At 38.4% G+C, this 16,851-nt stretch overlaps 1 protein-coding gene across 18 annotated transcripts in view; it reads left to right on the top strand.

The window, feature by feature from the left end:
• The window catches only part of AFDN (afadin, adherens junction formation factor), a 143,143-nt gene that overhangs the window by 64,871 nt on the left and 61,421 nt on the right, over nucleotides 1-16,851 (top strand). For 14 of the 18 annotated variants that reach the window (XM_033234211.1, XM_033234217.1, XM_033234213.1 and 11 more), the window contains exons 8-13: nucleotides 925-1,092; nucleotides 3,859-3,903; nucleotides 6,857-6,951; nucleotides 8,190-8,452; nucleotides 9,727-9,796; nucleotides 14,358-14,476. In XM_033234211.1, coding sequence (XP_033090102.1) covers nucleotides 925-1,092; nucleotides 3,859-3,903; nucleotides 6,857-6,951; nucleotides 8,190-8,452; nucleotides 9,727-9,796; nucleotides 14,358-14,476 — 760 coding nt within the window. The remainder of the gene's footprint in view (nucleotides 1-924; nucleotides 1,093-3,858; nucleotides 3,904-6,856; nucleotides 6,952-8,189; nucleotides 8,453-9,726; nucleotides 9,797-14,357; nucleotides 14,477-16,851) is intronic. The other 4 variants (XM_033234218.1, XM_033234216.1, XM_033234227.1 and 1 more) reach the window with 1 other exon arrangement.

Raw genomic sequence — 16,851 nt, 5'->3', positions numbered from 1 at the left:
CCTATAGATTGTCCAGTGATTTAGTCATTTCAGATAATTAATTCACACTTAGCACTACTGAAACAATTTTCCCTAATTATTTCAAAGTAGTCAAAGTTTAAAGCTGTGTTTTTAAGAAAATATAGTTTTCTTTCAAATTCATGTTGTAAGTTAACTGTTAACTCTGTAGAGGGCCTCGCATTAATAACGAGATAAAAATATATTGCCATTTAATCGTGTCAATATGGAATGTAGATTGGTAGTTTTAAAACACTAAAAAAACTTTCTCAGCAAGCAAATTTCTATCCTCCTTAAAACACTTGGTTAGTATTTTTTAAAAACAGTATAAAGTTAAAATTTTATTAAAGGCAAATTGCTTTAATTCTTTAAGTTGAATTTAATAAAAATCAGGTCAACTAAAAAGACACATACTTATTTTGTTAGTAATAGAATTGTTGTTTTATTTCAGTAGGCTTTTGTGGGAACAGGTGGTATTTGGTTACATGAATAAGTGTTTTTCGTGGTGATTTCTGAGATTTTGGTGTACTTATCACCCTAAAAGTACATTTTCATATGTGTATTTGTGTGTGAATGTGTTTTTTATATATATAAATGTATTTACCGATCATAGAGTTGTTTACTAATGTAAGCATTTATTCTTAAACTGATGTGTTGTTTTTCAAGCTTATGATGTCTTTAGATAGCTGTTAATTTAGAATACTCTTTGGAAATTGCTTGCTAGAGCTTTTCAAACACACCAAGAGGCTAATATTTCCTCTGTTGAGTAAAAGTATAAATTGGGTAAGCTTTACTCAGTGATTCCTTGGCAGATGTTGCTAAATTACATGCATCTTCTTGAGAAAGCTTTGCACAGTTGACTGCCAGTCAGCTGGCCATCCTGACCACCCTGAGTCTGCCTGATGATTTCCCATGCTGCTGTTCTAGGGATTTTAGTCTTTCAGTTGAAGAGGAGGCCACCAGACCACATCCCAAAGAAAACCAAGAAACACTTGGAAGGCAAGACACCCAAGGGGAAGGAGAGAGCTGACGGGTCTGGCTATGGCTCCGCCCTTCCTCCGGAGAAGCTGCCCTATTTAGTAGAGTTAAGCCCAGGTGAGAACGATGGTCACACCAGCATATTATTAATGTGCATTTTTAGCTTTAAATCTTTGTACTTTCTAATGCATCTTCAGGTAGTCTTCTGTTGGCTGACTTAACATTTTTAGCCATTATTTTTTTTTAAAAAGGTAACTCGCATAAGATAACATTTATTTCTTTAAAAGCTTAAGGTTATAAAATATGTATATATTTACGTAAAAATGGTTCACATGGACAAAAATGAGTATTAAGAAACAAAATTTAACTACTGTATAGACAATTTTAAATTATTTTAATCCCTTAATTTTTTTTCCCAAGATAACTTTAGTAAAATAGTTAATCTACTAACATTGACAAAGTGATATTTACCCCTTTTACGAGCAGATTTCAAAAAGGTGTGTGTGTCTGTGTGTCTAACTGTTGTTTCTTATGCATGGACAATATCTAAAAAGAATATCTTTAAATTGTATATCTAAGAAACCCATCTTAGTAAGAGGAAGGCTGTTTGATTTTAAAATAACAGATTACATTCATTTTCACAAGTCACTCTTAAGTGTTTTGTTTGTAGAACTCTAATACGCCAAAGCTGTTGTTTCAAGTTAGCCATTGAGTAGAGAAATACATGGGCGTTCTTAAGAAAGTGTTTTTACACACACATTCCGACGGAGAGTGTATATTTGCACATATGTATGCTGTACATGACAGTTATCATTCAGTTAACATTACTTCATTTCTTATTTCATTATTAAATGCTGTTATGTGACTTGCATTATACAATACTGTGAAGATCAGAGTGTTGCACCCGCATCCCAGGCTGCATTGAAAGAAAGCCCGATTTAGTAATCACAAATTAGCAGAAAATGGAACCAGTTATGTGTATGATATATGGCTCCATGAACGTGAATTACATTTTTTGTTCTTTGATTGAGAGTTTATTTTTATTTACAAGATTTCTTTAGTTTCTTACAGTTAGGTTATTTTAATTAACTAATGATTAGATATGATATTTGTTGTCCAGCAGTCTCATGGTAGAGTAGGTTATATAAATACAGGAGGTGAGGGTATCATTTTGATGCCACAGTTAGTGGCAGTGTGGCTTTAGGTAGTAGCTTTTATACTTACTTATGCTTCAGGACTTTAAAAAAATTAATTGATTAGCTATTTGTGAGGAATATTTGGTGTTGCTAACCTCAGTTTTCTGGGTGGAAAGTTTATTTAAAGTTATATTATTATCTCACTGTAGTTTGGAAACACATCCAGTATTGTTGTGTGTCTATAATGTGTGTGCGAGCATTGGTGTTTGGTTATCTGAGATAATGAATGGCAACTGTGAAGCAGCCATTAGTTTTTGAACTTAAAAATGTTTAGGCTCTTTTTTGGGTATTGGGTCTGCCCTTTAAATTTTTATATTAAATTCTAGAAACTAATGATTGTTCTCCAAATCCAAATTTTTGAGGATTTAAGAGTGTTAAGTCCTTAGAGAAATTGATAAATAGCAGCTGACAGAATAATTTTCAAATGAGTAATGGACAGTTGATTTGGTAGATAGCAGAAACTGGATGAGAATTCACTCACTGGCTCGTGCATTTGATGAATAGTTACTGACACTTGTTGTGTGTCAGACTGCGTTCTGGGCCTTGGAGGCAGAGCACCAAAACACATCAAAGCCCTTCACCTTGGGAAGTTCTCTTCTAGTGACAATTGTTATTTCGACTGCTTTCATATGTATAGTCTCTCAGGTAATCAAATATATAGAATATTTTTTTGTAGGTGTGGAGTAGATCACAGTTCTGTACTACTTTTCACCAAATACTGGCAACAGCATTTGTTACATGGTTATTAGTACACTGCATTCCTCATGGCTCTCTGCTGCCTTCAGTCAGCATTCATTGACCCTTCTACTTTAGGCAGAGCAATGGATACAAAAGGATTAAGTTGGTTCCTGCCTTCAGGTAATTCACACAGCGGGAGGGAATCACACACAGTGCCACGTGACAAGTGACTCTGCCTCTAGTCCCGACTTCTCGTGAGCCCTGTGCTTATGGGATAGCTTAACTTGTTCCACAAATGTCTGAAGTTCAGGTCTGGTACCACTATTTTAAGGGTGACCTAGGGGTTAGTGGCAAGCCTGAATGCAAGGCCAGGGTCTTCCCTGCACCAAAGCCATGTTCTTTCACTAAGTCATGATGTCGTTTAGTCAGCATGCTGAATGAAATTGACCTCTTTGCCATTTATGAGAAAATAATATTCATCCATAATGATTTGTTATGAATGGATAAGTACTGTATTTCCCCTGGGCACACTGTCAGCCAAGCATTATATCCTCAATGCTGAGGTTCTGCTGGGTGTGGTTAGGAGTTTTTGAGATGTGGTCATGAGCTCAACATTGTCTTTTGGAGGAATGGGGAGCAAATATGTTATTTCGTTCTTTGCTTTGGATTTGAATGTGTTCTTTAAACAGAAGAAATCAGCCCAGTGGGGTGGTAGCCCTTTATATGATTAACTCACTGTTGCTGTCCTGCTGCTTGGTGACTCACCTGTTGTCCTGTGGTTTCCCTTAACAGTCTGCATTGGTTTCTAAAACACTGACTGGGGCACTAGTATAGTCTTGTCCTCACAAAAGCTGATGGGTGAAGTGTACCTTTTCTTCCTTTGAAATGTGTCTCACTGAAGTTCACCCTCTGCGTCTCTTCTCCTCCTTCCCTATTCCGCGTGTTCTGCATGGTCTCTGTCCTGCTGATGCTGCCTTCACCTGGGTCCTGGCATGTGTCTTAATCCCAGGGAGAAGGAATCACTTTGCCTACTACAACTATCACACTTATGAAGGTAATGCTATGCTTACTACTACTTTTGTAACTGAAGCACTAACAGAACCTCATGGGCAAAATAGTGTTGAATGACCAAATATCTTATGTATCAGTTTTAGTTGATATAAATAAACTATTTTAAGAAATTTGATGTACTGTCATTTTATTTGTACCTAGTAAGTGTTCCATATGTAGAACTCATTTCATTTACTGGAAGCTTATTTTGCGTCTTTATTTTACCAGGTTCACCCTGGGAAGGAACTGAAAGCAAAAGCAGCACTGGCTGTGGAGGGATGCTGGGGAGTAAAGACAGCGTGCCGTTTCAAAGCACTCCTTGGGTGGTGCTCAGCCAGTCTGCCTCCCTTCATTTGTAGACTAGGAAAACTTTCTGGTAGCAGTGCTGTTACTGTCTGTTGTGGGGTTACTTAGATTTGTCCCTGCTCTTCAAGGTGCTCCAGATTTGTTGTCATTATCTATGGAGAAGAAAGAGACTCAGGCACTTTGGGCAGAAATTGACTATTTGTAGAATACTCTTTGAGGAAGGGGAGAAAATTTGGGATTTTTGTTTTTGGCAACAGTTTTGTATGTTACTCCCTGTGAGATAACTGTCCTTCTAATGAGGAGAGGGAATGGGCTGTTGCACTCTCCCTTTTCTCCCCAGCTCAAACCAGACATCCCTTTATCCACTCAATCCTGTGGCCACTCATTTAGGTTCTTCAAAATCTGTAACAGCTTTAACTATGGTTTCCTATTATTACTGTGAAGTAATAAGAAAAGAGAGCCTAGGAAGGATGTTTATTTCTAATCTATCTGTTGACAGATTTCTATTACCGTAGTGAGGTGAGGAAAAGGGAGAGACTGAGAAAGCAGCTTCTTTTTCTCCCTTTCTCTATTTTGAAATCCGTTGATGTAGAAATGTGTGTGATGCCTCTTTATTGTCTCATAGGAGACCTGTCAGGAGCATTCAGAATTTGGAAGACGATGGATGGGAATTTTTCTTTCATCTCTAAACACATTTTTAATGTTCTGTTTTTTAACTTTGCATTGAAATGTTCTTGTTTCACACATGATTACTTACTTACTGCTTTTGCTTTCTTTATTTGCATCATTTCTCTGTGACTGTATAGCATTCAGTTGTCTTTATTTTTGTATAAGGATTCACTGCTGACACATCAAGTCTTCAGTGATTGCTAACTATGGATCATATGTGGAGTGATCAGTGCCAGGGTAAAAAAGGTTTTTTTTTTTTTAAACCTAGCCACCAGGGAGCTCAGAGATAAGGGAGATAAGTAGATGGAAATCATCATACAATACGGTTAGTGGTACAATTAATATAACAGAAATGGGGTGCTCCGGGAGTAGATAAGAGGGACACATTTTTCTTAACCAAGGGGGTTCATTAGAACTGCCTTTGGTGGTTAAAACACACAAAATAGTAAACTGGAGGATTTGGACTCAGCAGGTTGGGTAGGGAACTAACTATGTCCAGGAAAAGCCACAGATGATTTTAATGTCTTGTTCAGATCAGGACTTTATTGGAACAGTTAGAGTTGAAAATAAATGTTTCAACACGATGTGAAGCAGCACAGATGATGAATCAATTTTGTAATGGGTTTTAGGCATCAGTGTCTCTCAGATACTTCAGTCTCATCTTACCTTCACTCGGTGTCACAGATTACGGAGTATTTCAGAAATAGAAAATTTTGTCATTAGAATGTAACTTTGTATACCCTAAAATTAACATCAGTTCTAACAGAACCTGCATTTTTATGGAGTCTTTTGTCTGTGAGAGTTTAGCGGCACCACTGCTGAGAGATTGTAGCAGTCTGAAACTCTGTGCACGCTCATACCCTCCGAACTGTTTAACCTGTGCAGCTCTCGAAGCTTACATTCCTAATCGCAGTGACTAGAGATGTTAACAGGTAATGGAATCAGTGGGTTTGAAAGTTATAAGGCACTCATAAAGCAGATCAGGGAGACTCTTACTGGTTTGGCCTTTTCCTAAGCTTTGGTGGGTGATGTGCTTGCCACACCAGACTGCCATGGCTGTGGTGCAGGCGCTAAGCTCTGCAGTTACATCATCATTCATGGGCTCCGGAAGGCACGTTTTCTCATATGTCAACTCTGAAATCAGGATACCTCATTTTTGGTTAAGGTAATGAAGTGACATTGTCCTCATCTGGGATACAGTAGGTGAAGAATGAGAAAACATGTCTAGATGTATTGGGACTAGAGGGCTTTGGCAGAGCAGCTTCCTCCTCCTCCTCACCCCTTCCCTGTTGTGGAAACACATGCTCATATAAATTAAACATTCCAACAGTTCATAAAGGTATAAAATGACAAAAAGAAAAAAAAAAGCCACAAAACCCAGTCTTCCTTCTATGCCAGTTCTACTCCAGGGAGCTAACCACTTTTAACTGTAATTCTTAATCAGTAGTGGACAGAGTTATTTGGGGAGATCTTTCAGAGGACACATGCTTAGGCCTCATCCCCAGGGCTTTTGATCCAGGAGGTCTGGGGAGAGCCATGAGAACTGTCCATTTAAAAACCTCCATCAGTGATTTAGCTATGCCCTCAACCTGTACCGTGTTGTGTGCCGTAAGGGCAGCAAGAATGCTGCAGGAAAAGATGGTCTGAAGGGAAGGCCCGTGTGTCTTCGATGAGCTTCATTTTGCTAATACAGTTGCTCCTCAGAATCCCTAACAAAAATCCAGAGCAGTGGTAGAGAAGACTTTATTTAATGTAATAAGAATGTGGTGGAATTAATGCCAGAAACTGATACGTTTATTTCTTATTTTGAATTTTCTGTATCCAATTTGTTAAATTGTGTTACATAAGTTTGGAGAATTCTTTGAAAAGAAATCCTGAGAAGTGAGAACTGTAATGCCTGAGATAACTTTTTGTTTGTTTGAAATAACATGACAATAATATTAGACTTTGCAAATACAGTTGTCTTCCTTCTCTTCTTGCAGATGGTTCTGACTCTAGAGATAAGCCAAAGCTTTACCGCCTTCAGTTAAGTGTTACTGAAGTTGGTACAGAAAAATTGGATGACAGCTCTATCCAGGTACGTAGTCTGAGCTTCCTGCTGCAACTCTGACATTCCAGGAGGCATAACGTATTGTACAGAGCCTGCCACATAGTAGTGAAAGAAGGAATTAGAATTACAGACTACATTGTACTTAAATATAAATAATTTATCTACTCTGGGTCACTTTACTTTAGTGTGAAAACAGCAGAATGTGAGTTTATGTTCAAGCTCCACCTCTAGAAATTTGGGCTGGTGATGACAGTGCTCTGAAACTGCTTCCTTTTCTCTCAAAGATGGTGATGATAATTTTATAGGTCTATTTCAGGATTACAGGATGTAACTATGCAAAAGTGCTTATCACTGGGTCTGACACACATAGCGGTAAGCATTCGGTAAATTCTAAATTCTAATTAAATTTAGCTTAATACTGTTCTCAAGTACTTAAAACAGCTTAACACATTCTTTGAATAAATGAAGTCAGGATTTGTCACTTCTTTGAAGTTGAATTCAGGCAAATCACCCTTGCTCTCTACTTATTTCTCAGTTTGTAAGATGATAGGTTCAGATTGTTAATGTAATTTTCAGTTCTGTCATTTCTTCTTTCTTAGCACAGCACTAAAAATGATAAAATAGATAGGAATCTTTAATCATAATGATGTGTATAGATTTGTCCATTAACCATCCAACAAATACTGGTTAAGATGACTGTATGCTTTTTTTTTTTTTTTTTTTGGGAGACAGTCTCGCTCTGTCACCCGGCTGGAGTGCTGTGGCACGATCTCGGCTCACTGTAACCTCTGACTTCCTGATTCAAGCAATTCTCCTGCCTCAGCCTCCTGAGTAGCTGAGGTTACAGGCACGCACCACCACGCCTGGCTAATTTTTGTATTTTTAGTAGACGGGGTTTCACCATGTTGGCCAGGATAGTCTTGATCTCCTGACCTCATGATCCGTCCATCCTGGCCTCCCAAAGTGCTGGGATTACAGACGTGAGCCACCGTGCCCGGCCTACTGTATGCCTTTTAATGCAAAGTTACAGTATGCCTTAAGTCACTGGATAATAAAAATGAAAAGTCTGATTGTTTTGACTTTTTTTTTTTTAACAGTTTAATTATTTTTATGCTATTGAGGGAAATCCACTTTAAAAGGCACTAAAAATCCAGAGCTTATTATGTTATATTTATCATAAAAGGGATACTCACAGTTTTAAAATTCTGTGTTTAAATGCTGTGAACTTCATGATAGGAGTTTCTTTGGTTTCCTTCTGTTTCCAGTTGTTTGGCCCAGGAATTCAGCCCCATCACTGTGACCTCACCAACATGGATGGAGTGGTCACTGTGACGCCCAGAAGTATGGACGCAGAAACCTATGTGGAAGGCCAGCGCATCTCGGAAACCACCATGCTGCAGAGTGGCATGAAAGTGCAGTTTGGGGCATCCCATGTATTTAAGTTTGTGGACCCCAGTCAGGATCATGCTCTTGCAAAAAGATCTGTGGATGGAGGCCTGATGGTTAAGGGCCCGAGACATAAACCTGGGTAAATAGATTAACCTTAAGATTTAAAATGTTTTGATTATACTTAAAGTAATTCAGATTATTCATAGATAACTTGGCTTTTTATTTTTTGTTTCAATTTTAAAAAAATATCAAAGTGAAGTTTGTGATTTCGGTTCGTTGTTAACGGGTTGGTTTTAGAGGAAAGAAGAAAGGTCTTGACTTTGTCTTAATTGGAAGTTCTCACTGGTTTTAAATTGTTTATATTTAAACTTTGGTTTTTTAGCCAACATACTAAAACAGTACCTTTTGTTTTGTGAAAAAAACATGGTGTTCTTTGTAATTATTCAGTGTAACTAAGATTATAAAATTTTTTGAAGTATTCTTTTCTGTGGCTGATAATGAAACACATTAAGATCTCTTAGGGAATTCAGAATCTTTTAGCTCCACCTAGTGCTTTTCTGAAGACTTGCATGTGGGATTAGTACGGGAAAACAGAAAGCCTTTCTTAATGACTATCTAGTAAAATTTTTTTGTAGTTAGGGAATATGACTTCTCCTTTGGTTTTACTTTTTAAAACATACTGTTAAGCCACTTCATTATCTATTTTTCAGTCATGCTGCTTAAAACAACTGAAAACTCCCCTAGAGTGTAGGCTTTCTTCCTGAAGCACAAACATAAACCCATGTGGTCTTCCCTGCTTGGCCTTTCCCATTGTTTTGTTCCACGTATGCCTTTGATTAGCCACCCAGACCTTACACACTGGGCCACATATGACTATTTAGAATTAATGTCTTTCTCCAAGGTGAATACTTGGTGGGTTATCACATATATTTATTTGTAAAGTTCACAGCTGAAGTGGGCAGATCACCTGAGGTCAGGAGTTTGAGACCAGCCTGGCCAACATGGTGAAACCCCATCTCTACAAAAAATACAAAAATTAGCCAGGCGTGGTGGCACTTGTCTGTAATACCAGTTACTCGGGAGGCTGAGTGAGACAGGAGAATCACTTGAACTCAGGAGGCGGAGGTTGCAGTGAGCCAAAATCACGCTACTGCGCTCCAGCCTGGGTAACAGAGTGAGACTTCATCTCAAAAAAGAAAAACAAAAAAGATCCTGTGAATGTTGAGTATGTATCAGTAAAGAAAGTTCATAAGGTGTTTTTTTAATTCTGTAAATTCGTGTGCTGAAAATAGAGCAATTTCTTAAAAATCTTTGAACATTTGGCCTCTTAGTTCTTCCTTGTGTATTAAAAAGAGACTCTGCCTGTCATTGGAATGTTATTAAGTCAGTGTGTTTCTTGTTTTATCCCATCAGAATTGTTCAGGAGACAACTTTTGATTTGGGAGGAGATATTCATAGTGGGACAGCATTACCGACAAGCAAGGTAGGTAATTACGGATTACCTGATAGAAGTGTGCTTGCTATAGGACACCATGGATGAATACAGTAGTTTCCCCTTATTTGTGGGGGATGCATTCCAAGACCACCAGTCGATGCCTGGAACCATGAATAGTACAGAGCCCTATGGATACTATGTTGTTTTCCTGTATGTGTGTACCTGTGATAAAGTTTAATTTATGAAATAAGCACACTAAGACATTAACAACAATAACTAAAGATAAAATGGAACAATATCTATTATAACAATATACTCAAATAAGACATACGTTAATTTGGTCTCTATCTCCTCTCTCAAAATATCTTATTGTATTGTACTCACCTGTTTTCGGACTGCAACTTATCTCAGGTAACTGAACTGTAGAAAGTGAAACTGCAGATAAGGGGGACTCCTGTAAACTGGTAATATGTACACTTACAAAACATCTTTGTGAAAACAGACTTCACAGTGGCCCCAAATGTGGGTTGTTCTAATCTGCTGTGTTGTTTGTTAGTGATACATGAAAGAAAGCAAGCAGACCATTCTTTTCTCTACAGCCAGGATGAAGCAGAGTCTCTGTTTTGCTAGGCTTTCTCCTGCGTAGTTAGCCTGACTCAGTCAGAGCACCCTTAACACACTCCTGCTTTTATGAGCCTCAATTTAGTTGCTAAATCCTGTTCATCAGTTAACCTCAGACACTTTGCTTCCATAATGACCCCTTGTCTCTGGAATAATCAGTTCATTTCCTTTCTCATTTTCATTCTCTATTGGTGGATAACAAACCACTCTAAAACGTAGTGGCTAAACAGCAACCATTTTATTTGTTTACCATTGTGCAATCTGGTTTGAGCCCACCTGGGCAGTTTGTTTGCTGGTCTTGCTGGTGGTGACTGGTGTGACCACCTTCACCTAGGAGATCAGTTGGTGGCCAGTGGCTGGAGTGCAGGGCCCACTGACCCACTCTCTGTACCATCTCACGTCCTCTCCATGGGACCGTTTGTCCCATTGGGGCAGCCAGAAGTCACAGTGTTGTGGTACCTCACAAGAACCACGGAGCTGCCAGGCCTTCTTGAATGTTAGGCCCAGAACTGACACAACCCCGTTTCCTCCACCTTTCATTGGTTAAAGCAAATACGGGCCCAGTCCAGATTCAGGAGGAAGGCACTACTCAAGGTGTGATTCACTGAATGCCATGTGCCACAAACTCCTATGATCCTGGAGTGTTCTCATCAGAATGAAAACATGTTACAGTGTCTTCTCTTTTAGAAAACTCTTTATACCCCTCCAGTTTTGACCCCATTTTTCTACTCCTGTTTGCTACACAGCTTCTTGAAAAAAAAATTCATCTATGCTTGCTCCCTCCACTTCCAAACTGTTATGTTCTTTCCTCTGCTCCTGTTCATTCTTGCCCCTCCCTCCATAGGGACTGTCTGTCAGGGGGACTGATGACCTCCCAAGTCCCAAATCTGGCCCATATTTTGCCCTGTCTTACTTGTTGCAGGAGTTTTTAGCTAGGCCACTACCACGTACTTGATGCACTTTCTTCTTTTGGCTTCTAGAGTATCACCCTCCTGTAAACTACCTAGTAGTGGTTTATCCTTGGTTTGATTTGTTGGTACCTCTTCCTCTAATGCTTCACTCCTAAAGTTTGGAGGGCCAGGGTTTCAGATGTAGGGCACCAATCTGTTCTCTTTCTGCATCTTTGTTCACAGAGTTCACTCTGTCTCCCAGGTTGGAGTGCAGTGGCATAATCTCAGCTCACTGCAACCATTGCCTCCCAGGTTCAAGTGATTCTCCTGCCTCAGCCTCCTGTGTAGCGGAGATTACAGGCACTGGCCACCATGCTTGGCTAATTCTTGTATTTTTAGCAGAGATGGGGTTTCACCATATTGTCCAGGCTGGTCTTGAGCGCCTGAGCTCAGGCAGTCTGCCTGCCTAGGCCTCCCAAAATGCTAGGATTACAGGCCTGAGCCACCACACCCAGTCCTGACTCATATCTCTAAAGATTTACTTGACGTATCCACTTGCATATCCTGTACATATTTCACATTAAACCTAGCTAAAAGAAAACTAGATTTTCTTTCTTAACAAACTTTCCCTGATCCTTCCCCACCTTAGAAGACGATACTACCATCTGCAGCGCAACAGAAACCTCTTCCCTGTTCCCAGTTGGTCCTTTCCTTCTCTTAGCCTCTGCATGCAGGGGTTCGTTCCTCTGCCTCCCTGGCTTAGGCTGCAGCCATCACATAGCGGGAGGTCCACACGGCCCCAAGAGCAGCCTCTTCCATTCTACCCAGCGCACATTAGAAAATGTAAATGAGATTTCGAGTTACTGTTCTGCTTTCGAAGCCCCTGGTGGCTTCTCACCCCTCCTGTCAGTCTTCACCCTGGCTTGCTCAGCCCCTGATGCCCTGAGCCTGCTTCCCTCTCAGTGTGGCTCTGCTGCTCACTCAGGCCACCCAGGGCTTCCATTCTGTGCCCCTGCCTGCCTCTCTCCTCCCATGGGAAGGCCTGTCTTGTGCTAGTGGTTGTGCTTTTGTCCTTGCTTTTCACACTCTGGCCCCTTCTTGTCTCAGACCTCAGCTTAAAGCCACATTCCTGAAGAGGTTGTCCCTGAGCATCCTGTCACTGTCACAACACCTGATGTAAGTTATTTATGCAGTCTCTATTACCATCCAATGCTTGCTCTGTTTGTTGACCGACTGTAGAATGTGAACTCTGCAAGTGGTGCTCCTGTTTCATACGTCATTGCTGTGTTTCCATTGCACTTTTCTTAAAAAATGCCTGCTGTGTAGAAGACTCTTGGGAACCATCTCATGAATAATTGAATGAGCCGAAAAGAACTGTCTATAAAAATTTTCGTTTCTTAAAAAAATGTGTAGTCCACAAAGAAGACTTGGTAAATAGAGGAAAAAAGTAAAAATGAAAATCCTTCATCCACAATTTATAGTTGACCTTTGGTAGTAACGTCGTGAGGGGTCCTTTTCTGAACTCCGGTATGTGTCTGTATGTTCATGTATGCATTTTAACACGATTGGATATGTTTGTCTCCACACACATCTTTCTTCAGCCGTTACTCTCTGAGCATTTTTTCAGTACTTAAAAGTCACTTAAAAAACACATGAAAACCATTCTGTAGTATGTAAGCACATAAACATGCTGTAACTTCTTTATCCATTGCCCTATTACTAGTCATTTATAATAATTTTTTAATAGTGTAAATAGTATTGCCATCCATCGACCAGCAATTGTGTTTCTATAAATCTGTCTTATGGGCCGGATGTGGTGGCTCATGCCTGTAATCCCAACACTTTGGGAGGCCGAGGCGGGCAGATTACAAGGTCAGGAGATCGAGACCATCCTGGCTAACACGGTGAAACCCTGTCTCTACTAAAAATACAGAAAATTAGCCAGGCATGATGGCGGGCCCCTGTAGTCCCAGCTACTCGGGAGGCTGAGGCAGGAGAATAGTGTGAACCTGGGAGGCGGAGCTTTCAGTGAGCCAAGATTGTGCCACTGCACTGCACTCCAGCCTGGATGACAGAGCGAGACTCCGTCTCAAAGGAAAAAAAAAAAAAATCTCTCTTATGGAAGGATTCATTGTGTGTGAATATATGCATATGTACAAGCACAATTGTCTTGTCGCTGTGTATGATGAACATTTTAAATGATGTAATAAAGCATTGGTTTAATGAAGTATGAGGAATAGACAACAAAATGTTATACAGCCATTGCAAGTTTGTAATATAAAAATAGGTGATATTCTAAGATGTTTATAACATCTGAAAAAGTGTTTTATCAAGAAGATTGTATAATCCCATTTATGGAAAATATGAAAAGCTGGAAAGATATGTACAATACAGTAATAATCGCTAGGTGGTAAAAGAAACATAATTTTTTATTTACTAGTACTCAGTTTCTGTAGTAAGCAGATGTAATAAGAAATTTTACATGAAATTTTATTCTACAGTGAATTTCATTGTATAAAATTTTTTGTTTCCTGGTGATTTTCTTAATGTAGGTAACTCATCCTTTTGTCTGCCTACAAATTCCATACAAATGGTTAGAATTGTATACTTTCTAGAAGTATTTAAATATACTGGATTGGGTTACCATATAATATGTGTTTTCCCTGGTGTTAAGGGCAAGAAACAATCCAGTTTCTGTACTGAATTCATTAGGTATTGAGCTGTAAGGAGTAGGATTTCTAAATCTGTTCTGAAAAATAATAAACTTTAAAAAGACCCTGCCTCTTCATATTATACATATTTTCTTATCTCTTAACCTGATTTTAAAATAACTTGTTGGAATCAAATTACTATTAATGTACTTTTGGAAAAATCATTGTGTGTTTGTACCAGCTTTACATGCCTGTGTTTTAAAGGCAACTCCTAGTGGGCACTCCCTGTGGACATAGTGTCCCCAGCATTGCTCTGTTATTTCCTGGTCTGTGTTCTTGCCTGCCCTGCTTGGCAGCCCCGTATCAGGTCTCTGCTTGCGACACTGAGTGTCAGGCTTGATTGGTCTGCGTGGGCTTCTAAACGCACTGTGCTTTCTCTCCATGTAGAGCACCACTAGGCTGGACAGCGACAGAGTATCATCTGCCTCTAGCACAGCCGAGCGGGGAATGGTGAAGCCGATGATCAGAATAGAGCAGCAGCCAGATTATCGCAGGCAAGAAAGCAGGTAGGAAGTACATCATTTTTAAATGGTAAAAGTATTCCTAAAGAAGGGTTGGGATAAAGATTGTTGAATTTATAAAGGTTCAGCTGACATTTTTAGAATGTTAGCAATAATATTTTAAGGGCATTTCCTTTCTTTGTTATTGAATTGAAAGAAATGCTTTGCCATAGTTATATCCCTCACTTACATGCCACAGTGCTATCAAATTGAAGTAAGAGGCACACTGAATTAAAATGTTGCCATTTAAAATTTACTACTTTGTAAAAACATAGAGAAAGGGAGTTTTTATAGGATTTTAATATTTGATGATTTTTATATCTAGAAAAATCTGGTCATTTCACCCATTTCTAGAAGAAATCCTCATCTGTTTAAAAATACGTAAGGCCAAAAATGATTTTGAAACAGATTTTAAGAATTATCAATGCCATATTATATCTTGTGCTCTGATGTGATGTGTCTGCCTGTGGAGATAGATTGAGGATGAATTATTATTTTTTTTTCTGACGTTGTTCTTGCCTGATTTTTCTGGGCAGAGAACTGTCTTTTGTTATTTCCTTGTCTTTAGATTTTTAACATGTCACCTTAATCAGAATCCTATTTCCTTGTGACCTCTAGAATTATTTAAATGTTGCAGAGTAGTATCTTTGCATTAAACATGGCAGATAAATAACAGATACTGACTAGTGGAACTAGCAGCATGATTTGGTGCTGAACACCTCTACCCCAGAGCTCTGCGGGAACTCAGACAGACATAGGGAAAGACTGCATGACTTTTGTGGCATCCTCATTATCAGCAGTGAAACTGGCAGCATTCCCCCTTTGGGGCTTTTCAGATAGATTTTTGAAGAGGCCATTCTGTTTCCTTAAAGATCCAGTCAGTGAGGCAGTTAGATGAGGCAGGCGACTTGCCCAGGGTCACCTATCAGTTCAGTTGCAGGTGACGAAGACAGTTCTTCAGTTTCACAACTTCCAGCAGAGGGCACTGGATATTGCAGGATTTTAATATCATTCTCTCACCGGTTGTTACATATGTAGACTCATAAGAGAATCCCAGGTTTTAACTTTATTTTTGTGGATTTTTAGTTCTGATGCAAGATTTTTATTGGCTATGTGAATTTTATTACATGTGATAATAAATAGTTTACTTTCTGAGTTTGTACTTGTTTTTGGTGGTGTATTATGGAGTAGGATGTTCAGAACGGTAAATTGGTATTGTTAAGGAATACCTCTATGTATTTATAAGGTGTGACTGAGAAGCATGAATCATAGTTCTTAGCTCATAAATATTTGAATGAGTAAATGAATTCACACGAGGGAGTGGATTGATTAGGATAATGCTTTTAGTATATGCAAAATTAGTGATTAGTAAATAATAGTGTCAAAATAGTCATATAATGGTTAATTGTATGTCAGAAAATTTTTTACCATAAACACATAATTTAATTATTTTATAAGGTAAGATTAGTTTGCAGAGTTATTAAAGGCTTTATTTTAATTACAAAATATGTTGCTTTGTTGCTATTATAACAATGATGAAAACAGATGAGGCTTTCTGCCCCATTCTTTGTTTTTCACATAGGCAGTGTTGTAATAAGCACTACTTAATTTAACTGATGTAGCCATGAAAAATTTAAATGTGTTTAAAATGCTAATATTAGTGAAGGAAAAAAACCCTTTTGAATGGAGGGGATGACTTTTAATTGTCACTAATTTTTTTTTCTTTTATCAATGACAAAAGACACTTTAAAAAGTTTAAACACTTTTTTAACCAGATTTGTTAGAATATAATTGGTAAAGTTTATTCAGGTTCACTTTTTGAGATATGTAACTGCCTAGCTGCAATTTTAGATGTCTGTAAATACGGGAATGTAAGGGAGATGTGTTAAAATAATTGATCATTTAAATTACATTGTTTATAGAAGCATTTTTCTTTTCCTTAACTGTTGAGTTAAATCATTAGAGCATAAAGTAAATAATCAACTCTGAAGCATACAGTTTGATAAAAAGATTTGGGTTATATTTATTAGTAGTAAAATATTTGGTTATATTTTTATTATTTTGTATAAATATATTCATTTCTCTTTATTCATTTTTTGGTGCATGGAGGTGAGGATGGAGGGAAGAGAATGGTTTGCTGTTGAAAAAAAATTAGCCAGTCTGAAAACTACTACAAATCTGTAATGATCATAAGTTCTTCTTTTTTGCTTTTGAAGGAAAAGTTTTTTATTGTGTATATTAACTTATTTAATGAGTGGACCAGCAATTCCAAATACTTAATTGTGGCTGTTTATTACCAGTTGTCTAAGATTCACAGACACATTGCTGCTGAAATGACTGTTGTTTAAGTCACTAATGAGTATTTCTCATTCAAATATCAA

Source organism: Trachypithecus francoisi, unplaced genomic scaffold (assembly GCF_009764315.1).
Source record: "Trachypithecus francoisi isolate TF-2019V2 unplaced genomic scaffold, Tfra_2.0 Lachesis_group15, whole genome shotgun sequence".
In the NCBI taxonomy this organism is placed as follows: Eukaryota; Metazoa; Chordata; class Mammalia; order Primates; family Cercopithecidae; genus Trachypithecus; species Trachypithecus francoisi.
This window is presented reverse-complemented; position numbering and strand designations above follow the sequence as displayed.